The sequence below is a fragment of the Glycine max genome, chromosome 7 (assembly GCF_000004515.6).
Source record: "Glycine max cultivar Williams 82 chromosome 7, Glycine_max_v4.0, whole genome shotgun sequence".
NCBI lineage: Eukaryota > Viridiplantae > Streptophyta > Magnoliopsida > Fabales > Fabaceae > Glycine > Glycine max.
Genome location: NC_038243.2, coordinates 8,953,115 through 8,980,250, shown reverse-complemented (window position 1 = coordinate 8,980,250; position 27,136 = coordinate 8,953,115). Strand labels below are relative to the sequence as shown.

Below are 27,136 nucleotides of genomic sequence, written 5' to 3'. Positions count from 1 at the left end.
ATAGCAAAATTCAGGTTTTGAACTAATAAATTCGAAAGCAGAAAATTCAAGCCTGTGGAACGTTTTCAATTTTTTCACCAAAAAGAAGCAACAAACTGGAACTCTAGCCACTGACATTACTCATATTGCATAAATATATAAAAATAAGAAGTAGAATTCGGGTTGAGTTTCTAGTTTAATTTTCTTAACAATTCAAAAGCAGAAACTTGAGGCCTATGGAATGTGTTCAATTTTTATTGGACGCACACTGTGCGTAGTCATAATGTTAATGGAATTTTTGTAATCTAGGGGCTATCTGTTTGCCACATTAAGTGGGTTATAGAGTACTGCACCACCACATCAGACGCATTATGCTTCATGTGACAAGCACAATTGTATTGTCAAGATCATAGTGTTGTATTTTATGCAAGTCAACCTGTTTGGTGGGAATTAAGTCGATCATCTTGGATTATTCTTTGGACCCTTATTTACCATGGACAATTCTGATTGGAAACATGGGCAGCAGCACCCATAATTGAAGTTGGGTATGCCATTATTTTTTTCATATAAATTCATCTAATTTAGAATTTCTAATTAAGGTTAAATTAATTACTTAGTTGGCCTCTAAATTATTTAATTTTTTAAGTAGGTTTTTAAACTATTTTTTAATTAAATTCATGATCATATAATTCTTTGAATTAAGTCTCTAAAATTTTGAAAATCTTCATAAATTATTATTATTATTGTGATTTTAAGCCACTATAAACTAATTTCATAGAGCTATTTAGTTTAGTTATCCAATTCTATTTTACTTTTTTTATTTAAGGACCTATTTAAAATTTTTTAAATAATTTCAACCAACTGAATAATTTAAGCTTTAATTCATTTATCTATTTTCTTATTACTGTCAGTTTAGACCTGTTTTTAAAAAGTACTGCATATAATATTACAAAGACTGCATGTGTTTCTGATCACACGTTTTTGATAATTAATAATATAGTATTAAGTTGACTAATCATGTAGTCAGAAAAAGTGTTCTGGAGTCTGACCTCAGCTTCTCTTTAAATCCGAATGTAACATAAGTGAACTTTGAGGGACTTAAAAGATGGAGAATATTTTTGAGAGAAACGTTTTTCACAAACGTCCACACCACACGCACACTTCTTTAGTGAAGAAAACTTAAAATTGTATTTTAGTGAAAAAGTAAAATAAAATAAACTACTCCTCACACACAATCCATGTAAACACCTCTGAATTACACAATTGGACATGTATGAAAAATAGAATTATACATTGTTTGGTATTTGTTTTCTTGGAAAGAAACTTGTATAAATCATCATGTATATCTTATATTTAGAAGTTTGAGTATAATAGTTTATTGGGTTTTCTTTGCCTTCACTGGTCCTCTGGGAATTTTGTTGAGGTAGTTCTTGTTAAACCTCCTATAGTTTTTCCTTATAACTATTATGATATCGCTGACCCAATTGTTGATTTCTTCCTCATACCGTTCATACACAATTGGCAGCGTTTGCATGCAGAGAAACCCTTGTCACGAATGAACGATGCAACAAAGAAACAAGACATCTTAGTACACTTAAACTTCAGTTAAAAATCATAAATAATAATAAGACTAAATTACTCAGTTGGTCTCTAATTAACCAGTTTTAAAGTTAACTTGATGGTTGTATGGATAAATGAAAAATGGAGAGATTGTTCTTTCTACTAATATTATAACAAAATAAACAACTAGTATTTGCGGATAAGAAAAACTCAGTTAGTCTCTAAATTATTTAGAATTTTCAAAGTAAGATTAATTCTTTGAATTAATTCTCTAGGATTAGCAAATTGTTTCTTTCGTGAAATATTTCTTATTCTCTCATCATTGACGACTTGAAACAGCCTCTAATTTATAATTTATGGTAATCAATGAAATAATTTAACCTTAAAAGAAACAAAAGGAAGAAATTCTTACCAATATATAGCAGATTGACAAAACTGAAGTAGCTTCCAATCACTGACAGAATATAGAGAGAAACAATGTTCTGAAAATGTTTTGAGAAGTGAGATGTCAGGTTCACTATTTTTGTTAATTAAGAAATTTACTTTAGCTTAATGAAGGACAATGATTATATATAGGTTGTCTACCAGAAGAAAGATTGGCAGGTCTATTCCACATGAAATGTGGAGGAGCATTGGTAATAACTGGTTAAATCTTTTGTGGAGGATGGAAGCAAGATCATGGAAGAAAGATTCCTGTAAAACAATGTTTGGGATCTGGGGACCTTTCCTGAAATATTTTTTTATCAAATGGAATTAATGTAACAAAAGAACATACATAGATCTACATATGTTATTTGAGTTTTAAATATATATAATAGAAACAATATAAACTTCTGACATAATTAATTATAGAAAATAATTCCATATGAATTTCCCATAAAGCTACAAACTAGCGTACCCCATTGTCCAGAGGCTCTTCGCTATGCGAAGGTATAGGGGAGGGATATTGTACCGCTGTTCCCATAAAGCTAATATTCTGAATTCCTTTCAAGCTTTTAATTAGGTGCCATGACAATTTTTGGTGGATTGATTCGTCAGTTAGATTCAATATACCAATTAACCAAAGAGAATATGAATTTGTCATAATTAATTGGTTAGCCCATGTACATCCATGCATGCTCATAAAATTTAGAAGACAGTCACCCTTCAATTTGACATGCACATTACAAATCCAATGATTAAAAATCAGCACACGTACGTAGTAGCACTTGAATTTGGATCAAAGTTTACTTATAGGTTGATTCACACTATGAAATTCAGGTGCAAAAAATATGTGGTATTCAAAATTGAGAGGATAAAATGTCTTGTATCCATTCATACCCACAACTAAGTTCGAAGTTAAGCAAATTAGCTAGGTACCATTTAAATATATCTGCAACCGTGGACCATATGAATAGAACAAGCATGGTGGTGATGGAAATGTGACAAAGGAGTGCCACGAAATTGTACTCAACGATCTCAAATAGAAACCATATCACAGTCATCCCACCCAAAAGCGCACCTGATACATATCTGTCCCTCCATAATAACATATCTGCCACTGCAATTAAGTTCCCCAATTATATCATAATCAATTCATGCATGGATTCTCAAAAGTCAAAACTTCCTTAAAGTCACATCACTAGCATAATGCTAAGAAATTAAAAGAATACAGAAAAATTAATGATATCATTTGCAAGATTATATATAGCTCTCTCTATGAGTTGCTCACAAGACGCAAGTGCAAATGTACTAGTGTGCAATATCATGCCAATGAATTTATATATTGTAATATATGTACTCAAACATGAATTTCTATAACATGACTAACAGACTATGAACCAAATTGAATTTAACGTGGTACCTTTTCCTCCTCCAAGAACTTCATGAATCGGTTTTTCATGTCCAAAGAGCTTTGCCCGTGCTCCAATAATTTCATTTTCAGAATCAGATGATGTATCGTGCGCCATAGTTCAATTCCTTCTTGACTGATATTGTGCTCTAGTGCTACGTGCCATTTATATTGAAATTCCGACCTTATTTATTTGTTTTCATGCACAAGGGTAGGAGATTCTATGCTCAATACTAACGTAAGGAATGACTTGGGGTTAACTTGAGGATACCTTTGCATTCCTGCTAACACCCTAAAAAAGTCTAAAGTATCTATGCCACGAATCTAGATGAGTCTTCTTTCAGCAACCAACTCTTGATTATTATGCAACCCCTTGTCGAAAAATATGGAGCAATTAATAAACTGCGCATTTGTTTCTCTGTTCATAAATAATTAGGTTCATATTTTTTTCTATACATATATGTTTACATTTAATCACAAAAAAAATGCATGTTTACATTTAAAACACTTATAGTTTGGTATATCTTTGTGTAACTATAAATATTCATGTATCAGTGCACCTGTAACAAAGCCCAAAAAATCAAGTTATTTTAGACAGTGGTTGTATATAATTGTAAAACTATTAATATTTTTTATATGATGGAATTGAAAATAGGTACCAAATAATTTATAACAATTCACACATTATATTTAATTAATTGAGCTAATTGGAGTAAAAAAATATTATACTTTTATGTTGTGAAAAAAAAAAGTCCAGTCGAATGGGTCAATTTCCTGCCCTGCACTCTCTTACTCAACCAACACAAACTACGCCAAACAAAAAGAAAATATGAACTATCAATGCATGCTATACTTAAACAAATGTAAAAATGGTTTGCATGCACATGGTGCATTAACGGAAAAAGAGCATTAGTGCTGGTTGGGATTGGCTGGTTGCATCAATTGTATCATCTTGGTAACCCTGGTACCCATTCATACAAATATTTGGTTTACAGGAAGAAAAAAACGGAAAAAGAGCATAAACGAAAAACAATTTAAAAAAAAAACAAGAAAAAACACCGGTATTTTGAAAACAATGATTCCTGTTATCTTTAATTAATAGTAGTTCTTTTCATTCCCATTTGTTAATCTTTATAACGGAAATTTATAATTATTAGTATTATAGTGTTTATGCAATACACAAGATAAATATTTATTATATATAATAAATAAATATTTTAAATAGATAAATTATATTTTAAATTTATGATGAATAATTTATATTGTGCTACAAATTTTTTGACTATTAGTAATTGTTAAAAAAAATTAAAATTCAATTTAAAAGTAAAAATGGGGATAGACGAAAAGAGATCTAATAGGTCAAGAAAAACCTTTGGAATTATAATTAAAAGAAGAAACTTTATTAAAAATGATTAACCTATTTTTTTAACTAAAATTATTCATCAATATTAAAGTCAATAAATACTTTACACTTATAAACAAAATAATAGAAAAGTAATAATTTTTTGTATTCCCATGAATAGCACGAGTACTAATGTAGTCTATAAATAATTAAGCGTGTTTGTTGTGCGTCAATGCATGTGGCTTATGGGTCCTTTTAGCATGCACAAACAACAGAGTGGTCATGAAAGTCGCTGTCTGTACTTAGAATTTGCAGTATAAATGTATGATCCTGCTTTTATCTTCTTCTTTTTCTTCTTTATTTTTCTGAATGATATTAATATGATCCTACTATATCTTTGAAACATATATATCAATACAGAAGCAAGTTGGATTGGTCCCAATCAACAAACTTTTCTTGTCAATCTTGTTGCCTGGGATTACTGCATCCTCACCCTCTTTGACCCACTTTCCTTGAGTGGTGTTCCTACTTTTCTCAAAACAGAAATGAATTGAATGTGACCGATTGCATGTTTACCAACTCATTAATTACATACACTCACATTTCAATTCATTCCAATATGAAGGTTGAATATATATAAAAAAATGGATTTCAAGCCAACAATTTAAATTATCAATATTTGTATATATGATGAACTTTGAAAGCATTTTTAATGATTCTTTACTTAATATAAATAGGATATATCTTTCAGCTTCCCAAATCTGTTCAATGAAATTTTGCAAATTTATCCAAATTAATCACATTTTTATACGAGGATTGAGCTGCAAAATTAAACATATCAAATTATTTACAGGTAGCATGTTAACCATTGATTTTTTTTTCATACTCATATATATAGAAGGTGATGAACCCTGTCATATCAACCTTCCATATTCAGTCATATGCATATTCAATTTTGACGACTCATCATTTAATAATTTATAAATCTATAAAGTAAAATTTTAGATTTAAATTTTGTAAATAAAAAAAATAATTTTTTTATTATAACTGATTTAATCAGATTTTCTCACAAAAAAAAAATTAAAAATATTTCACACTCATATAACCTAAGACCCATGATGTCACCAGTTTTGGACTGATCCATGTTAGACGCCCCTTCAATTATTAGTAACTACGCATGCATGTTACATGCTCCCTTCAATATCAGGTAACTCCATTAAACGCATGGTCCACTTATGAACTTGTTTTAAGCGTTGTGTGGTATCCGAGTTAGATGCATGTTATAAGTGATTAATGTGATATCCGAGTTTACATATTATTCGATATTGATCTTTAAGGAAAATGATTTTTTATCCGATTTTATTTATTTTTCAGATAGTTCCCAATCTTTTTCTCCTGTGAATCAATGTTAAAACAAAAGAATTACATGTATTGTAAATTTAGTATAAATTTTCTTAGACAAAGATGTGACGAATAAAAAGACTTTTTATATTTTAATTATTATTTTTCGTTTTTCATCATATTAATTATTTCATGTAACTTTTAATTGTAAAAATCTATATAAATTGATTTTATGAAAACAATTAAGAAAAAATTATAAGACACTGACACCTGACAGAAAGTTGTATAAATACAAAATACATGCATAGAACTAAATATAAGTATTCTTAAAAACAAACTCTTTGGTGTGAGAAGAGTGGTGTGATGGCGCAGAGAGCTCAACCAGTATTGGCCACAGATGTTTTCCAAATGGGAAACATCCAATGGAAGCAATTCAATGTTGATACATCCAGTGCTTCCTTCTCACCTCCAAAACCATTGCTAATTTTTACACCAACTGTTCCTGGCGCATACCCTGTAATATTGTTCGTCCATGGCTTTTTCATTCGCAATTTCTACTACTCAAAGCTCCTAGCCCACATAGTCTCACATGGATTCATAATCGTTGCTCCTCAACTGGTATATTATACTTTGAATACTTTCTAACTTTTTTTTACTTCAAAATACATTATTCACGCACCATTAAAATTTGTATACTATTTTGTTTTTTTTTTTTCTTGTGAATATATAATTTTGGTTAATAACATATAATACCGAAATAAAATACAGATTCTTTTTACGCACTACCTTTATTGTTTACCTCAATTACAAACAACGCGTGACAAATTGTATGAAAAATAAATGCTACATATGTGAAACCTTTCTCAATTAATTCTTGTTGCAGATGTGAGGAGATGAATATCCTACAAGTATTTCTATAAATACTCAGTCTCCTCTAATGAGTTTTCAAAATCACTTAAACTTTATTGAAATTAGTACTTAGTATTAATTACCTGCTTATATATATATATATATATATATATATATATACACATATTATCAACTAATATCTGTGATATCATTAAATAATTTCTTTTTAGAGTACATTATTAAATAATGGATCTTACTAATTATTTTGCTTAGTACATTAGTTAAATAACTAAAATAAAAAATATTTATTATTAAATCATAAAAAATGTAAAAAATATTATGTATAATATAATTTTTATTTTACAAGAAAAATATTTCTACTTTAAATTTCTTAATCAATATCCTTAAAGCAGTTATTAATATTTATCTTAAATAATTTAATTGATATGAAATTGTGAGAAATAAATTGAGCTAAAAAAATGTTTTTAATATATTCCTTTCTGGGTTCTCTAACCTGACTTTTGTCTTCCCAATATTGTAGTTTTCCAATGGGCTTCCTATGTATGGACCCACTGAAGTGGAATATGCAGGAAAAGTTGCGGATTGGATAGCTGAGGAGCTTCAACATTTGCTTCCAGAGAACGTTGAAGCCAATTTGGACAAACTGGTTCTATCAGGTCACAGTAGGGGTGGGAAAACTGTATTTGCTGTGGCTCTTGGTCATGCAAAAACTAATCTCAAGTTTTCAGCACTTGTAGGCACATCTAAATATTGTAGAACACGTCCTCATATTCTCACTGGCAAGCCACGGTCCTTTGATTTGAAAATGCCAGTTGAAGTAATTGGCACTGGATTGGGCCCAGAGAAGCTTAATTGTTGTACTCCACCGTGTGCTCCTGATGGGGTGAACTATAAGGAGTTCTTCAACGAGTGCAAACCCCCTTGTGCTAAATTTGTTGTAGCAAAGTATGGTCACATGGACATGTTGAATGATGACACACCAGGGCTAATTGGGACATTGGTGTCAAAGTGTATGTGTAAGAATGGGACGACGGGTCCTAGGGACTTGATGAGAAGGACCACTGGAGGGTTGGTTGTGTCCTTCTTGAGGGCACAATTGAATGACCTATGGAAGGATTTTGATGCTATTTTAAAGGACCCTAATCTTGCTCCCACTGAAGTCGATGGTGTAGACTACATACCAGCATGAATTGATCAACACTCAACGTTCGTTTGCGTTTTTATTTCCCTGAAAGGCCTATAAATGTCTTTCGAAATAATCGTCTATGGTTATTTATGTATTCTCGCTATCCTGTCATAGTATAAGAAAAAAAAATTAAAATATTATCGTTTTAATTTTTTAATGTAATTAATTTTTTTCACTTATATTTATAACTATTAATAATAAGAATTATCTCATATACATTTTTATTTGACCGATTTTGCCTCTAAATAATTAGCAAAATACCAATTATTCTCCTTGCCCTCAACTGCTCATGTAACCCACTTTTAGTCTCTCACAACCACATGTAGTTAAACAAAACTACAACAGGGGACAACACTTATGTAACCAGCCACAAAAGAGAAAAAGAAAATCTATACCATTACCTAACTGACACTTTCAAATCATGTTCACATAATTAATTCATTGGTTCTCTTTTACTTTTATTAATTAATAATTTCTCATCGGTCTCTCTTTCCTGAAACTTCTCATTTTTAATCGTGTTCATATTTCCCTCATAAAAACAAGATAACTAAATCAGTTTTTATTCAACCTACTCCACGATTCCCTTTTGTATTCAACGTTCATGCATTTTATCTTCCTCTATATTTTAATTTTTAACTTCTCATTCCTCTCTTTTTGCCGGAACTTTTTACCCGAGATTCCTCAATCTGTGTGAAGACGCCTGATTTTGAATGAGTTGTTTTTTTTTTAATTGTGAATTTATAGACGTTTTGTTTTGTTTTTTATATTTTGATTTTTAATGTTTGTGATGGTGATGATTGTGTTATTGTATTATTGATTTTGCATGTTTTTCAGGTTGATTGGTTAAAAAGTTTTTGTTGGATATGCGGCCTTTCTTGCACACAGTATTTTTTCAATCCATGTTCTTCAGGTTGATTGGTTAGGTTTTATTTCTTATTTTGATGTCTCATTAAAATCCAAAAGCCATAATGGTTATTTCATGCATAGTGGTAGAATTATCTTTTATTTATTTTTTCTTTTTAATCATTATCCTTTATCGGTTACATAGGTACTATCTCAACTATTATTAAAACAAAATTGTCTCACCACTTTCTTCAAGTTAATTTCTTCCTCTTAGAATTTCATCATTTTTTTGCCTGTACAAATGGATTAGTTTTGAATGATTGAATTAATGTTGATCGTTTGGAGCTTCAACAAAAAGAAAAAGCTGTAGAGAAATAGCGAAGTAATAAGGTCGGCAAGGAAAAAAAAAACCTCTTGCATTTAATTTATACACTTTTTCACATATTTTAGTTGTTTCTTCTTTTTTTCTTATTCTCATTCTTCTTCGTGTTTTTTTAGACTTTTTAATTATATTTCAAAATTGAGTAGTCATTCTTAACCCTCGAATAAATGGTTGTTTTTTCAGTGTTACCCGATTCTTGATAACAGAGGCAACAGTTGCTTTTTGAAACTTGAAAAAAGAAGAAGAAAGAAACAAAATTTGAGAGAGAAAATACAGAAGCAACAATGTCGGCAAAGAGAAAAAATCTGATGCACTTTATAGATTCTTTTACACATTTTCTTTTCACCTATTTTTCATTGGCAAATAACAAAAAAAGTTACAATTTATAGGAAGTTTTACAAGATGCAATGAAATTGTTTTTGCTAGTCCACATGTTTCTTCTATCACCATACATTGGATACTCTTCCGCATCTCCCTATGCATTAACATCTTCATCGTTATAAAGTGCATATAATTGTACTCTCTGATCCCATTCAACTGCTATATGAATACTGAATTTGTCTATTGTTGTTGTTTGCAACCCAACTTCACCCTCAACATCATTTGCAGACTTGAACATGTTTTACATCTCAGCTATATGTAAGTAAGAAATTCTCTAAGCCCTTCACCTCTGCAACTTGCTTCAATACTGTTTTATATTTTCCAAGTTCAACCATTCATTTAATAAAAATTTGCTACTTTTTTATTTTTGTTTTTAATTCATAATCCAAAATTAGACCTATAAAAGTTCCTAAACTTTTTCTCCATTATCAAAGAGTCTTTATCGTTAAGTAGCTTATGACATTACAATAATATTATGTAATAGTATAATGACTTATTACATTATTAAAAAATTTGATGGCTAATCACATGTAGTTTTTTTAATAAGATTTTAATTCCTTATCAACTATCATAAACCTTGTGTCTGTCGTTGTTGAATGCAGAGCTAACCAAATAAACTTGCAGGAAAAGCTTAGAAAGAAAAAGGGAAGTAATGAATGGAGTTCTATGTATTGAAAGATTAATTCTCAAAAGTTACATCTTGATTTGTACAAATGGTTATATATACACATATACAGCAACTAACTTCCAACTAACTATTAGTTTCAACCAACTAAACTAACTTCTAACTAACTAACAACTAAACTAACTTAACTTCCAACTAACTAACTAACACTAAGAGCCCCCTCAAACTAGGAGTGGATATCAGACATCCCTAGTTTGGAATTCAGAAATTTAAAAGCACCAGGCATTAGAGCTTTAGTGTAAACATCAACTAATTGATTTGTAGAAGGAATGGGAAGCAACTTCACAAGACCCCTTAACATCTTCTCTTGAACTATGTGGCAGTCAATCTCAATATGCTTTGTTCTTTCATGAAATACTGGATTCGAAGCTATGTGATTCACCTTCTGATGAGCTTCTAGATATAGTGGCTTGTTTCTTGGATTTCCATGAAATCAGTGAGTCACCAATGTACATAGCATAACCAGTGATAGACCTTCTTGTGTTAATGCAACCAACCAAGTCAGAATCACTAAACCCTTTTAAATGTATTTTACTTGCAGCAGAAAGGACAATCCCTGCTCTGGGATCCCTTGATATACCTAAGAATTCGAACAGCTGTTGAGGCCTTGTATTGGTCAAGTAGATCAACCTTCCAATTAACCTTCTAAAAGAGGAAGCATCTTCCAATGAAAGAAGAGTCCTTGATTGTTGATGCAGCTTAGTAGCATAATCTGATGGAGTAGATACTGGTTTAGATCCAAGCATACCAGCATCACTAAGAATGTCTAAGGCATACTTCCTTTGACAAAGATTGATACCAGTAGGTTTTCTGGCTACTTCAAAACCTAAGAAGTATCTCAAGTCACCTAAATCTTTTATCTTAAAAGCATTGTCCAGCAACTGTGTAATAGCTTGTATTTCAATCAAATCATTTCCTGACAAAACAATATCATCCACATAAACTAATAGAGCAATGACAATATTGAATCCATGCTTGAGAAACAAAGAATGATATGAAGCACATTGCTTGTACCCATGAGAGATTAAAAAGGAAGAGAGCCTGGCATACCACTGCCTGCTGGCTTGTTTCAGTTCATATAGGGACCTTTGCAACTTACAAACTTGCCCAAGCTTGGCTACTCGCATACCTTGAGGAAGTACCATGTACACCTATTCATTTAAATCACCATGCAAGAAAGCATTATTCACATCTAATTGCTTGAGATACCCTTTATTGATAGCAGCTAAGGCCAATAGAAATCTCATTCTGGTTAGCTTGGCAACTGGAGAAAAGGTGTCTAGGTAATCTTGCCCTTCCACTTGAATGTAGCCCTTGGCCACTAACCTGACCTTATGTCTCTCCACTGACCCATCTGATATGTGCTTGATCTTATACACCCACTTACAACCAATAACATTCTTATGTTGAGGCATATCAATTAAAATCCAAGTATCATTAAGTTCTAAAGCCTTAATCTTTGCATTCATTTCCTCTACCTAGATAGGATCCTTAGAAGCTTCATTATATGACCGAGGTTCAAGACTTTGTGAAATGGATAAAACAATATTGTGATAAGAAAGAGACAATTTTCTATATGAAAGAACAAAATTAAAAGGATAGAGACAAGTACTTGCAGAATAACTAGCTAAAGTTGAATATGGGTGTGAAACATGGAAGTCCTTATACTTACTTGGTATGTATGTCTGTCTCAGAGATCTTCTGGTTGCATTAGAGGACTGCTCTAAAGTTAAGGGATCGGAATCAACATTATTTGGTACAGGCATGATATGATCAACTGGTAATTCTGATGAGACGCCATCAGGTTGATCAATGGCATGAGAAGAAAGAATAGGAAGGACAGTGACAGCATGGGGTTTGTCTTCACCAATGAAAGGAAAACAATCCTCATAAAAGATCACATTCCTAGAGACAGATATGGCCTTGGTTTTAAGATCAAACATAATGAATCTTTTGGTGTTTGGTTTAAAACCCAAAAATACAGAAGTGGCAACCCTAGGATCTAGTTTCTTTCTATTAGCTGTTAGAGTACTAGAAAAACATAAACACCCAAATACTCTTAAAGACTCAATATCATAGATTTTTCCATGTAATTTTTCATAGGGAGTATGATTATTAAGAAAGGGAGAGGGCATGCAATTGATAAGAACAATAGAGTGAATCAATGCATATGACCAGAATACAGTTGGGAGATTTAATTGAAATAACAAAGATCAAGTCACATTGAGCAAATGTTGATGTTTTCTTTCAACAATACCATTTTGTTGGAGTGTTTCAACACAAGTAGTTTGATGCACAATACCAGTATCATCATAAAATTGTCTCATGATAAACTCTGCCCCATTATTTGACCTAATCACTTTTACTTTAGTCTCAAACTGCCTTTCAACATTGGCAACAAAATTCTTTAGATGAGATTGTGTCTCAGCTTTTAACTGCATGAGAAAAACCCCAAAACAAACCTTGAGTAATCATCTATTATAGTAAGGAAATACTTGTAACCATTTAATGAAGTTACATTGCAAGGACCCTAGATATCAACATGTATAAGAGCAAAAGCACAAGAAGAATGTGATTCACTACTAGGAAATGATAATCTTTTCTGCTTTGAATGATGACAGATTTCACACGCAAATTGCTTATCTGATTTAAGAATAGGATAAAATTGTTTTAATAACAAAAATCTTTCTAAAGATGGATGACCAAGTCTATAGTGCCATAGATTTATAGGTATTTTATTACATGAGAAGGCAGAAAAATTGGAAATGCTAGAACCAACAAAATCAGACTTGTACTTAGACTTGATAGGAATCATCTTGAGTCTTTAGAATCCTTCCACCATATCAACTATACCAATCTTTTGCTGGTTCATACCTTGGATAAAACATTTATCATTCATAAATGTTAGTTTGCAAGGTAAAAAGGAAACCAATTTAGATATTGAAATCAAATTATATTGAAAGCTAGGAATGTATAAAACTTCCTCCAAGTATAAAAATTGAGTAACCTGGATTCTGCCTGCAAGTGTTGCAGTAACTGTATGACCATTAGGAAGCCTAACCATTACAGGTTTTATTTTCTTGCATAAAGAAAACAAATGTGGGAAGGTTGCGACCTGATCAGTGGCTCCAGAATCAAGGATCTACTCATCTTGGCTAGTCTTGCTAACACTACAAGTGACAGATAATATACTACCTTTGTGATTGTACCAATCTGATTTATTTGTGAATTGCTTTGAGTTGGAGTTTGTTGTTGCAGCAATGACATCAAGGCTTTATATTGTTGAGTAGTTAATCTTACATCTTCATTTTGTGTCTCTTGATTTCGATCTAAGGGTGAACCATCACCTTCTTGTTAGACATGTGGCCTCAGAAATCTTAAGAAGGGGTGAATTAATTTCCCACTAACAAACTTTTAACCTCCTTCTAGAAGAGATAGGCTCAGAATGCAGAAAAAGCAGCATTCAATTTACTAATGTTCTTTAAACATGAAAGACAAAATTGATTGCAATAAAATTAATAAGATAAGGGAAGAGAGAATGCAAACACAATTTTTATACTGGTTCAGCCACTTCCCGTGCCTACATCCAGTCCTCAAGCAACCCACTTAAGATTTTTCACTCTCTTTGTAAAACTCATTTTACAAAGTCTGAACCACACAGGGACAACCCTTCCCTTGTGTTCAAGAATCCTTACAACTTAAGAGACCCTAGATCTCTTAAACAATTTCCTTTGAAAAGAAAAAGAAGAAGAAGTTTCTCTCTTTAAGAGAAGGATATTACAATTGAAGATCAATCAAGATTCTTTATTGAATATGCAAGTGTTTGACCAAGGAATCTTTTTGAGAGGATAAGACATTTCAATTTAGAAAAACTCTCTCCCAATTTCGTCCCAAGTCACACATGTATATAGGCCTTTGATGGCCATTCAAAATCCAAATGATAAGATGTGACTGTTGGCGATATTCCTTAAAAATCCTCTCTGGTAATCGATTATAGCATTAGTGTAATCAATTACACAGTTAATTTTCTTGAACAATTGTGACTCTTCATTTAAAATTTGAATTCCCAACGTTCAGAGTCTATGGTAATCGATTACATATGATGTGTAATCTATTACACACTTTCAAACCATTAGTAATCAATTACATGTATTGGTAATCGATTACATGTGCCTTGGATGACTTGAAACCTTTCGTTTTGAGGCAATGCTTGATCTTGAAGAAATCTTAAATCAAGGCTTTGTTTGTTGAAACAATCTTGTATTAATCTTGAAGCAAATGACCCTTGTTTGATTCTTCTTTTAACATCATCAAAATCATGTATACATATATTCACACTCCTTCCCTTATAGTATTGACATTGTTGATGTTTGGATTTTGTACCTTGTAAAATTTGTGTCCTGGTGGGTACCCATGCTTCTTGTAGTAGTCATCTATAGTATGGTTAGATAGACCACAGTCTGCGCAAACCCTGTTTCCCACAATAGGTACATGAAGGCCAAGAATTCGATGAATTGTTGCCTACTGCATTGATCAGACTCTTGCTTCCTGTTAATTCATTGCTATTGATTTGTCTTTCCTGCTGAACAATGTATAAGAAAACCTTGGCTACGTTTGGTAATGGGTCCATCATTAATACATTGGATCTCATAGTATTGAATTGATCATTTAAACCTCTAAGAAACTACATTATACAATCTTGTTGCTTTCTTTCTATCATACTAGTAAGAACATCATATGCACACTTTGGATCACATGAACATGTTGGATCAAGCCTGTAAATTTCCAATTCATCCCAAATAATTCTCAATTTTGTGAAGTAATCAGTAATGCTTTGATCATCTTGTTTGATGGAAGTCATTTCTTGCTGCAATTCTAAAATTCTCCGCAGATCTCCTTGTGAGTATCTTGACTTTAAGTCCTTCCACATGTCTCTAGTATTATCCATCCACAAGATACTTGTTAGTATAGAATAATAAAAGAAGAGAAAGAAATACAGAGAAGAGAGAAAAGACATAATGTTTAACGTGGTTCAGCACACAATGTATGTGCCTACGTCCATGGCTACACTAGGAGAACTTTTATTACTTGCGCATATAAAAGCTTATAAGGTGTCTCTATATATAACACTAATGAGACACAAGTTTTTACAAACCAAGTGATGTGGGACTAAGACTACAAAACTCTAACAATCCAAGCGATGTGGGACTAAGACCACAAAACTCTAACAATTCTCCCACTTGGGGTCTAAGTTCCAAACTCTAGCAGCTTCTTGTAAGCGGTGAGTTCATCGATTCTTTACCTAGTGTAGCGCCTTCATCTTCAATTATCCTTGAAGGCCAACTGAGGCAATGCAAAGCCTCAGCTTGTCAGTTGTAACAGCTTTAGTCAACATATCTATTGGATTCTCTGATCCTAAGATCTTCAACAAAGATAAGTCTCCATCATTTATCAACTCCCTGATAAAATGGTATCTTAATTGAATATGCTTGCATCTAGAATGAAAGACTGGATTCTTAGCAGGACTTATAACACTTTGACTGTCACTAAACATTGAAGCATTATCTTGTTCTTTCCCTAATTCATTGAGAAAATTCTTTAGCCAAATCATCTCCTTAGCTGCTTCTGAGATAGCTATGTACTCGACTTCCGTGGTTGAGAAAGCAACTTTATTTTGAAGTTTAGACTTCCAACTCACAACAGTACCTCCCAAAGTAAAAATGTAGCCTGTGGTGCTTTTCTTGGTATCAAAATCTCCTCCCAAGTATGCATTTGAAAATCCCTGTAAAGTGAGATTGTTTTTTCTGAAGCACAAACACATCTCTGAAGTACCCTTCAGATATCTGAGTATCCACTTTACGCCTTTCCAATGCTTCTTTGCTGGATTTGATAGGAACCTACTAACAACTCCCACTGCATGTGCTATGTCAGGTCTGGTACACACCATAGCATACATCAAACTCCCAACTGCTGATGCATATGGTACTCTTGACATGTAACATTTTTCTTCATCTGTCTGCAAAGATTGCTTCTTTGAAAACTTCAAATGAGATCCCAAAGGGGTATTCCTGGTCTTAGAATCTTCAAGGTAAAACCTGTCAAGCAACTTGAGTATATATTTCTCCTGAGACAGCTTCAAAATTCCTTCTGATCTGTTTCTAAGAATTCTCATACCTAGGATTTGTTTAGCTGGACCAAGATCCTTCATTTCAAAGTTTTCTGCCAACTGCTACTTCAACATATTAATTTCTGCCATACTAGATCCTGCAATCAACATGTCATCAACATACACGACAAGGATAACATAACTATTAGTATATTTCTTAACATAGCAGTAATGGTCCATGTCACATCTGTTGAATCCTGAGTTGCTCATAAAATCATTAAACTTCTTGTACCACTGCCTCGGTGATTGTTTCCAGCCATATAAACTCTTGTGAAGCTTGCACACAAGATTCTCCTTGTCTGACACTTCAAAACCTTTTGGTTGGGTCATATAGATGTCTTCCTCTAAATCCCTATGCAAGAATGCAGTTTTAACATCTAACTGCTCCAAGTGAAGATTCTCTGTAGCTACAATACTCAGAATAATTCTGATGGTAGTCATCTTTACAACTGGAGAGAAGATCTCTATGAAATCAATTCCTTGTTTCTGCTTAAACCCTTTCACCACAAGTCTTGCCTTGTATCTTCTTCTACCGTCAGATTCTTCCTTTAGCCTATAGACCCACCTATTATGTAACACTTTCTTTCCTTCTGGCAATTTAGTTAAAGACCACGTCTTATTCTTCTGAAGAGATGTCATCTCATCTTTCATCACTAGCTCCCACTCAATAGTGTCATTCCCCTGCATAGCCTCACTAAAACATTCTGGCTCACCAGCATAAGTTAACAACAAATAATGCAATAAAGGGGAATACATATCTGGTGGTACTGAAATTCTGCTAGATTTTCTTGGAGGAGTTGATGGTTCTAGTTCTGAATCATCCTCTACGCATGTACTCTGGTTTCTGTTGGCTACATCACTTTCTGAAATTTCTTCAAGTGTTATTTTCTCATAAATTTCTGACTGTTTACCTGCACATGTAGATTCTGCAGAAAATTTGTCCTTATAAAATAAGTTCTCATTAAAAGTAACATTCCTGCTTCTGATAACTTTCTTGGTTTGGTCATCCTAAAACCTGTAGCCATACATGTCAAATCCATAACCGATAAAATAAAACTTCTTCACCTTCGGATCCAATTTATCTCTACTATTAGAGTCTGTCAGTATATATGAAACATAACCAAAAATTCTCAAATGTGAAAGTTTTACCTCCTTTCCAGACCATACTTCTTCGGGCAACTGATAATTCAAAGGAACTGATGGTCCTCTATTGATGAGATATGTTGTTGTGTTTATTGCTTCTGCCCAGAATGCTTTAGGCAAGCCAGATTGGATCCACATACACCTTGCTCTCTCGTTCAAGGTTCTATTCATCCTTTCTGCAACACCATTTTGCTCAGGTGTTCCTGGTATTGTCTTGATCATTCTGATCTCATGTTCTGAACAGAAGTTTTTAAACTCTTGACTATCACACTCCTCGCCATTGTCAGATTTCAGACTTTTAACCATTAGACCTGTTTGATTTTCAACTTCTGTTTTCCACCTTTTAAACACAGGAAACACATCAAATTTACTTTTAAGAAAATAAACCCATAACTTTCTAGTAGAGTCGTCGATAAAGGTGACATAGTAGCGTGAGTTTCCAACAGATTTCACTGGGCTGGCCCTCAAACATCTATGTGCACCAATTCTAGCCTTTCAACTTTAGGAGTCTTCCCTACCCTTGAGAAGCTGACCTTTTTCTGCTTTCCAAGGATACAGTGTTCACAAACACCAACATCAACATGCTTCACGCTTGATAGCTTACCCTTTGCTGCCATAAGCTTCATTCCTTTTTCACTCATGTGTCCAAGTCTTTGATGCCACATGGTTGAATTATTGACAGCCTCAGTAACTGCTACCATATCCTCATCTGCAATCATGTAAAGAGATCATCGCTTCTTTCCATGAGCTACAACAAGATTGCCTTTTGTTACCTTCCAAGCTCCATCTCCAAAAGTGGTGTGATGCCCCTCATCATCCAATTGCCCTATGGATATTAAGTTTCTCTTTAAGGCAGGAATATGTCTGACATTGTGCAATGTCCCTAGGGATCCACTGGAGGTCTTGATGTTGATATCACCTCTTTCAACAATGTCAAGAGATTTTCCATCTGCAAGGTAAACTTTCCTAAATCTTCCAAAAATATAGTTAGACAATAAATCTTTAGAGGGAGTAGTGTGGAACGACGCACCTGAGTCCATGATCCATGAATCAACAGGACTATCCAAACTGCAAATTAATGCATCATCAAGTTCATCAGTTACTACATTTGCGGATTCATCATCATCGCGCTTCTTGTTTTTGTGCGACTTGTTCTTCTTTGGTGCCTTGCACTGATTGCTAAAGTGACCTCTCTTGTCACAATTCTAGCAAGTAACGTCACTTTGAAATTTTCTTTGACCTTTCCCTCTTGACTTTGATCTGCCTCGACCATTCTAACCCTTCTGGGTAGTCCTTCCCCGGCCTTCGGTATTCAATGCTGAATTGGAAACATGACTGGAAGATTCTCCTGAATCTCTCTTGCGAACATCTTCGCTTAAGATCAAGTCATGGATGTCACTAAGCTTTAATGTGTTCTCCCTTGTAGAGCTACTAACTGCAGTAACAGTTACAGCCCAACTATCCGGTAGTGATGACAATAGAATCAATGCTTTCACCTCATCCTCAAATTTAATCTGCACTGATTCCAACTGGGCAAGAATAGTATTAAATTCATTAATATGATCAGTTACAGAGATACCTTCTCCCATCTTGAGGTTGAACAACCGGCGCATCAAGTATACTTTATTGGCTGCCAACGGCTTATCGTACATATCTGATAACGCCTTCATTAAGCCTGCAGTAGTCTTCTCGTTTACGATGTTGAACGCGACATTCTTGGCTAATGTCAATCTAATCACGCCAAGAGCTTGTCGATCCAGCAAGTTCCATTCTTCTTGCTTCATGTCGTCTAGCTTAACCCCTGATAAGGGCTGATACAACTTCTTCTGATATAGATAATCCTCTATCTGCATCTTCCAAAAGCTGAAATCTCTGCCATCGAACTTCTCGATCTTCACCTTCCCTTCTTCTAATGTCATTGCTCCCATTGCCTCCTCTAAACTGAGAAGACTCCCACTAATTCCTTTAAACTAAGGAAATCCTGTGGAGCAACCAAAAGCTCTTGATACCAGTTGTTAGTATAGAACAATAAAAGAAGAGAACAAAATACAGGGAAGAGAGAAAAGACACAAAGTTTAACGTGGTTCAGCACACAATGTATGTCCCTACGTCCATGACTACACTAGGAGAACTTTTATTACTTGCGCATATAAAAACTTACAAGGTGTCTCTATATATAACACTAATGAGACACAAGTTTTTACAAACCAAGCGATGTAGGACTAAGACTACAAAACTCTAACAATCCAAGTGATGTGGAGCTAAGATCACAAAACTCTAACGATTAGCGGTGATGAATCCTTAGCCTTGGGGATCCCTTGTATCGAAAGTCTTCTTGGTGAGTCCAGGCAGCGTGTCCCGCAGATAGAGCGGCGGTGCAAGTACCACAGGTATGGCTATACTCGTGGATGACTTCCGCTCGAGGGGAGACTACCATGTGGAAGAGACTCACATTTGAGGGGGAGATGTGTTGGGTTACAAGTGTGAGGTGAAGTTTCACATCGGGTAGAAGTGAAAAGGTTGAGCACCATATAAGTGAGGAGAAGACCCATAAACCTGAGCCTTAAGGTTTTGGGTTAGAGTGTGGTGTCAGACTTCCTTATGTGGTGGCTCGTGGTCCATAGGTGTACTCCTCGAATCTCTCCAACAATACTTTGCCTTATCGAGGGTGAAAAGTTACATCTTGATTTGTACAAATGGTTATATATACACATATACAACAACTAACTTCCAACTAACTATTAGTTTCAACCAACTAAACTAACTTCCAACTAACTAACACTAAGAAACTAGTCTATCATTAGTTAAACATAGTTTACTTGAAAAATTACTTAAATTTATCTTATCAATTTTTTTATGGCATGAATTGACACGTTATTTGTCTCCGAACAACATCACTAATTAACATTTGTTACATAACAATGTGGACTAAAAATAGTAAATGGAAATTTTAAGAATTAAAAAAAAATTAGAAACTAAAAAAATACTCAACCCAATTAATATTTATATATCTAACTATAAAAGTTTACCTTGGACCAGTTTATAAGAATATATATATATATATATATATATATATATATATATATATATATATATATATATATATATATATATAAAAGTTGGATATCAGGGATTCATTAGGATCATGACAGCTGTTAAGGTTTAAAGAATACTTCCAGTTTATTCACCAATAAATAAAATCTTGATATTCACATCAGAAATTGAATCCATATTATTTTAATTTATGAATTTATTTATTACTGGATGATCTTGTCTTGATAGTCCATACTCAACTGGGTCCATGTTAGATGTCCCTTCAATTATTATATAACGCCATTAAACGCATGGTCCACTATGAACTTTTAACATCTAGCTTCAAGCGCCGTGGTTCCCGTACATACTGTATAGAATTATGAAATCGATTGCGGATAAGATTAGATAGTGACTAAACACAATGCCATGGGGAGAAATACAATTTATAGTTTGTTTGGTTGTGCTTTAAAAACTTGCTGGCTGTCATAAAAAGAAAAAGAAAAAAAAATCATTAATGTACAATTGAAATCACATCAAATTTTACAAAAGATGTGATGTTAGAAAAAAAATTCAAGTCTCAGATCCAATAAAAATAAAATTAAATTATAATATATAAATGAGGGATAACTTTTACTTCTCTAACTGACTTTTGGAGTTGAGTTAGATCTAGGTTCATATTTTTAAAATTTTAAAATGACATTAGAATAAATTCAAGATTAATCTGTGTAGTCCAACCCCCAAATACTTCACATTTTTTTAAAGTCCGAGAAAATATATAATGTTATTGAAAGATATTAATTTAAATATTGAAAGTTAAATGTATGTATTTCAGCTATAAATTTTCTTAACTCTACTCATTATTTTATTTTAATTGTAAAGTTAAAAAAAAAGACACATTTACGGAGAATACAAATGACAAACATTACGTTAAATATTTATCATTTAATTTATTCAATTAGTAGAGATGAATATATATATATATATATATATATATATCAGACCCTAATTCTCTCCAAGCCAAAAAGAATAAAAAAACAATGTAAAAAAAATGAAATGAAAAGAGAAGAAGAAAAAACGAATAAAAAAAGAGAGTAAAAAAATAAAAATGTAAAAGAAAAGCAAATAATAATGAGAAAAAAAAAATACATTTTGTGGCCTATTGGACTCTCAAACACAACCCATTAAATTAGAAAAGTGCATAAAAGCCAAAAAACAAGGAGAAGGTATGGAAATTAATGCACTGAGAGGTACAGATCTCAAGGAGAAAGAACGAACCAACCCAACGACGTCATTTGGTGAACTTTTCAGAGAAGAGGGAGGTCTCACAGGTAACCCTTCATTACTCACTCTCTCACGTTTTCTCTTTTGACCCTCTTCTCTTTGTTTTTCTTTTTCTTTTTTTTTCTTTCTTCTATCTCTTCTTCTTCTTCTTTTTCTTCTTTTTTTTCTTTCGTATCACCAACCCGTGTCACCCTCCGTGGTGACTCCACCTTGGGCGCCAGTGAGGCCTATATGGTCTGTGTTGTATTTCTTCTTATTCCTTTATTTTGTTTGGTTACTCAAATGCTTCTCCTTTGATGCATTTCTTTTTTTTTCTTTTGCCAACTCCGACGAGGCTGTGGTGTTTCTGTCCATGTCATCACCACCATTTGCCACTATCCTATGGTAGCTTCACACTTGTGGGCCCTTCGCCAATGGCGTTAAGGGCCCTATCACATTTGTTTTCTTTTGGTTCTTTTTCTCTCTTTTTTGTTTGCACCACCATGATACATCTATTGTCGTCGATGTCGTGCCGCCATCGGCCATGTGGCGGCCTTGCGCCGCTGGACCTTGCACTAGTGGTGCCATGGGCAATGTGCCACTCTCTATGGTGGTTTCCGCATTGGCTGCGCTGTTTTCTGCGTGAGACAACTAAGGTTTTCCAACCCTGTTGTGCAATTGCGGTTTGCGCCGGGTTACCCTAACCCGGTTCCAACCCAACCCTAAAAAAACAACAATTATTATTTACACCCCATTGGTTAATACATGCACCACTTTTCTGTTTTTGGCCTACCCATTTTTGCAAAATCTGAAATAAAATAGAAACGTTATTCACACCCTGTCTTTCATAAATGCACCCCGTTTTCGTTTTGGTCCTAGCCAATTTTTGTGAATTCTGAAATAAAATGAAAACAACTATTTACACTCCTTTTTCAGCACATGCACCTGCTTTAATTTTGGGCCCAACCCATTTTCTTGTGAGATAAACATGTTCCTTTATATATGCACCCTGTCACTTAGAATGGTGACTAAGCCCGTCATGTTAACACTCCATCAATGTTGACTAAGTCAAAGTTAACTCTTTGATTTTGACAAAAAAACAAAAAACAAAACAAAAAAAAGAAAAAAAATAAAAAGTAAAAATAATTATACATATTAGTAGGCATGGAATTGGGACCTGAACCCGTGGGGCCTGCCCAGGACCCTCCCTGATTTTGATAGGGAAAACCGAGTTGATCAGGGTCGAGTTCGGGTTTTCCTTGACAGCCAAAGTTGGGTTTAGGGTCCGGGATGGGAATCTTAATACCCGCCCGCTAATATTTAATTTACAAAAATATTCTTGGATATATATAACACACTAAATCCTGAAACTATTGAATTGAATTTTATGCTACTGTTGGATTATATTTTATGTTGTCACATACAATCTAAAAATATGTTGTGGTTGCTATAATTTTTTTTATTCTATGAAAAATTGTATTTTTTATAGGATTTTATAAGCATGTCAGGGTGGGGTGGGGCAGGGAAAACCCAACCCCATCAAGGGCGAGGATGGGGGATAAGTCTACACCCCGTCGGGTCTCGGGGGCTGGGGCAAAGGGAAAATGGGGAGTCAGGGGCGGGGGCGGGATAAACAAAACCCGACCCCGACCCACCTCGTTGCCATGCCTACATATTTGTGAATAGCTCTTTATTTTATTGTATTTCTTTATTGTCTCTATCGTTTATTCTTTAATGTGATTTTCTTTTTATCATTGCCTTGTTAGTTAGTTTAATTAATATTATATTGTAAATATCTCGTTATTCATCTTATTTTTTCCATGTTTCAATCTCGCATCCTTAATTACTAAGTGCACTCTCCACTTTTATTCTATCTCTTTTTATTCTCATTCTATTTATTTGATTTCCTACACTATGTCAATTATTTGTTTATTTTCGCAAATCCGCATTAGCATTCTCTAGTACACGCTTAAGCTCTATGCACTTCATGCTGGGTCTCTGACTTGTTTGATAGTGTTTCAATAACATCTGGGTAAATTTTGTGAATGACATGTTGGGTTTCTAACTTGCTTCAGTTCACAAAATTTACCAAAAAAACTAAAGTCTTTTCTAATAATTGTATCATTCACAAATAAATAATCCCTCAATCTTACACGCACTCCATGTTGGGTCTCTGACTTGCTTGGTAGTGTTTCAATAAAGTGTGAATAAATTTTATGAATGACATGCTGAGTCTTTGACTTGCTTAACTTCACAAAGTTTACCACAAAACCAAAATATTTAAAAATAAAATAAAATCAACCCAACGCACAAACGCCTTTTTCTACAAAGAACTACGTAAGTCTGATTTTCTCATTGCACCTGGCATACGTAGGAACGAGGGAAAATCCCTTGTCAACAAAAAAAAAAACTAAAAAAATAAAATCCTTATTTAAAAAAAATAACAAAATAAAAATTTGGTTTCCTTTTCTAAATAAAAAAACAATATAACAAAATACAATTCATGTTTTCAAGGGAAGAAAAATAATTAAAAGTCACTTAATTTTTAACACACTCAATTAAAGGTTGTCGTCTTCATGACGAACACGTGGGGTACTAACACTTTCCTCATGCGTAAACGACTCCCAAATCCTTTTTCTCAAACCGTAGAACATTCTTTATCTTTTTTTTTATTTTCCCGACGTTTTCCTTAAATAAATGTTGGTGGAAAATCCTCAAGTTTTCCATTTTTTGGAAACAATTTATCTTTTCATCTAATTTTATTTCGTCGTCTCGTCATGGCCTATACTATTACAGATGGCGACTCCACTAGGGACCATTAGAGAGTTAAGCCATTTGATCAAGGTGAAATTTTATCGTGACTTTTTCTTTATTTATTTTCCCTTTCTCTTTTATCCTTTTGTTGTGTTCCCGTTCATTGTTGTTTCATTCCGCTACTGTTCTTTTTGTGGTTTTGCTTTGATCTTGTTTCTTTTATTCTTTGTTTTTCTCATGCTTGTATATAACCTTTGCTACGTTTTTACTTCTTGGTGTGTATCTTTGTATATATTACCTCTGTAGTTAGAAAAAAATTGTGTCATTTAATCCTAGGGTAGATGACATCTGCTATACTTGTTGTATCTGCTTGGGAATTTTTTTTGGTGTTTTGAAGGTGGGGTTGGATAATTCTTAGGTTGCTCTATTCACACATGACACTTACACCTACACTTTTTGCACACAATTTGAGATATTAGGCCATATACCCAGGTCTGTGTGGGCCATAGGGAGTGGAGGTCGATCTGTGGTCATGTTAGGTCTCCGACTTGCTTGATGACAGTGAACCCTCATCTAGAGTTTTTCTCTTTAGGTAAGGCATTGCCACTGGTAGTCCCTATCACCACAGTGTTGTTACCTAAGAGGATGATATCTCTAGAGGCTAGTGAGGTTACATGAAACTGCCATTGGAAGTTGTCACTGGATAGTGGACTTTTAGACCCTTTCCATTAGGTTCCTGAATTAGGGACACGGGAGCAGACTCACCCTATCTTGTTCCATGAACACATCATGCATCTCTTCATGGCATCATGATGGACATATCATTTATGCATTCATTATTTATCATATTCATACACCGCATTTTCATAAGTCATTGCATTTCCATACATATTCATTAAGCATGTTTTTTGTTCAGACAATTACATACATCTTGTTATCATCATTCACATGTTATGTTCACTCATGCACCACATTTGCATAAATCATTGCATTTCCATAGATATTCATTTAGCATGTTTTTTTGTTCAGACAATTACATACATTTTGTTGTCATCATTCACGTGTTATGTTCACTTATGCACCACATTTGCATAAGTCATTGCATTTCCACACATATTCATTTAGCATGTTTTTTTTCCAAAAAATTACATACATTCTGTTGTCATCATTCAAATGTTATGTTCACTCATGCATGATCCTATCATATAGTTTCTCATGCATTGCATTTTCCTCTACATTGCAAAAAAAAGCCACAATGAAGCGTGAAAGTTCACACCGCGCTCTTAGTTGCATATGTTGAGTACCATGATGATAGCTATAAACAAAACATGTTGGGGTTATACACTTCTTTTTCCTGAAAATGATTGAAAATCACGTGAACATGGTATACAATGCATTGTTAGCAAGAAATGGTGGCCTTTCAGGCGTCTCGTGTCAATCTCATAAATACATTTGTCATGCATAGCATGAGTATGTCTTACTCATTCATCATATCTCTTCCATTATAGGTTGCCGAAGTATTGACGATCAAAATTTATTTTCCTTGGAACACAGGTTGAACCAAGAACAATCTTTTAAGAAATGGTTTAATCTAGTCAAGGTCAAAGTATGGAAGTATCCAGCTTGCGAAAGTTGGGGCAGAAGATGGATCGGGTTTACATAGTCTCTTTGACTATTGCCAACACATGATTGAGCTAATGATTTACATAATTAGGAACTATTGATGTGCCTATATTTTATTTCCAGTTGCGCTTTGACTCTGACAGGATGTAAAACAATGTTGTTTTAATGAAATAGAGTTGATTCGACCATATGTTCTATTGAGTGTTTTGTATAAAATTCACAATACTTCAATAACTTATCATTTACATGCATTCATGCTTATTTGTTTTTCTGCATTGTTATGTATTGCTCATTACATTTTTTGCTTGAAATAAGAAAAAGGAAAGTAATCATTGTGCTAAGAAAGATTGCAATTTATGACATCCTTACCAGACGTGTGCCAAGACAAGGATAATGAGCGACATAAAACAAGTATAGGAGCAAATAAAGGCCGATATAGAGGCCATGAAGGGGAAAATGAAAGCAATGATGAAAGTGATGATGAGCATGAGGAAGATGATGGAGGTCAATTTTGCTACAGCTGTTGCTGCAAGGACTACTACTGAGAGGGACTCGATTCATTCACCCTGTTTCAATCAAGAGAGTCGTCCAATCTTAGATGTAGTATGTCAAGGAGGCAAGGCGACGGCAAATGCGTATGAGCCTCATCATGTCCAGGTCTAGAGCAAGCCTTTTTTCCACCATATGGTTTGCCTTCCAATTATACATCGCCCACTGTTGTATATGCTCCTAGTGAGAATATTGTTAATTCTGCACC

The 27,136-nt window shown here is 33.8% G+C and overlaps 2 protein-coding genes across 2 annotated transcripts; one reads left to right on the top strand and one right to left on the bottom strand.

Annotated features, from left to right (window-relative positions):
- Positions 1–1,074: 1,074 nt before the first annotated feature.
- On the bottom strand, positions 1,075–3,529 carry LOC100809028 (reticulon-like protein B9). The gene is made up of 5 exons (XM_003528912.4): positions 3,383–3,529; positions 2,899–3,079; positions 2,125–2,266; positions 1,952–2,021; positions 1,075–1,524 (listed from the first exon to the last, which is right to left on the bottom strand). The coding sequence occupies exons 1-5, from the start codon at positions 3,486–3,488 to the stop codon at positions 1,355–1,357; spliced, it is 669 nt and encodes a 222-aa protein (XP_003528960.1). The 5' UTR covers positions 3,489–3,529; the 3' UTR covers positions 1,075–1,354.
- Positions 3,530–6,329: 2,800 nt separating this feature from the next.
- Positions 6,330–8,342, top strand: LOC100808490 (chlorophyllase-1). Its single transcript, XM_003528911.5, has 2 exons — positions 6,330–6,671; positions 7,444–8,342. Exons 1-2 carry the CDS (start codon positions 6,417–6,419, stop codon positions 8,110–8,112), a joined length of 924 nt encoding a protein of 307 aa, XP_003528959.1. The 5' UTR covers positions 6,330–6,416; the 3' UTR covers positions 8,113–8,342.
- Positions 8,343–27,136: the final 18,794 nt, after the last annotated feature.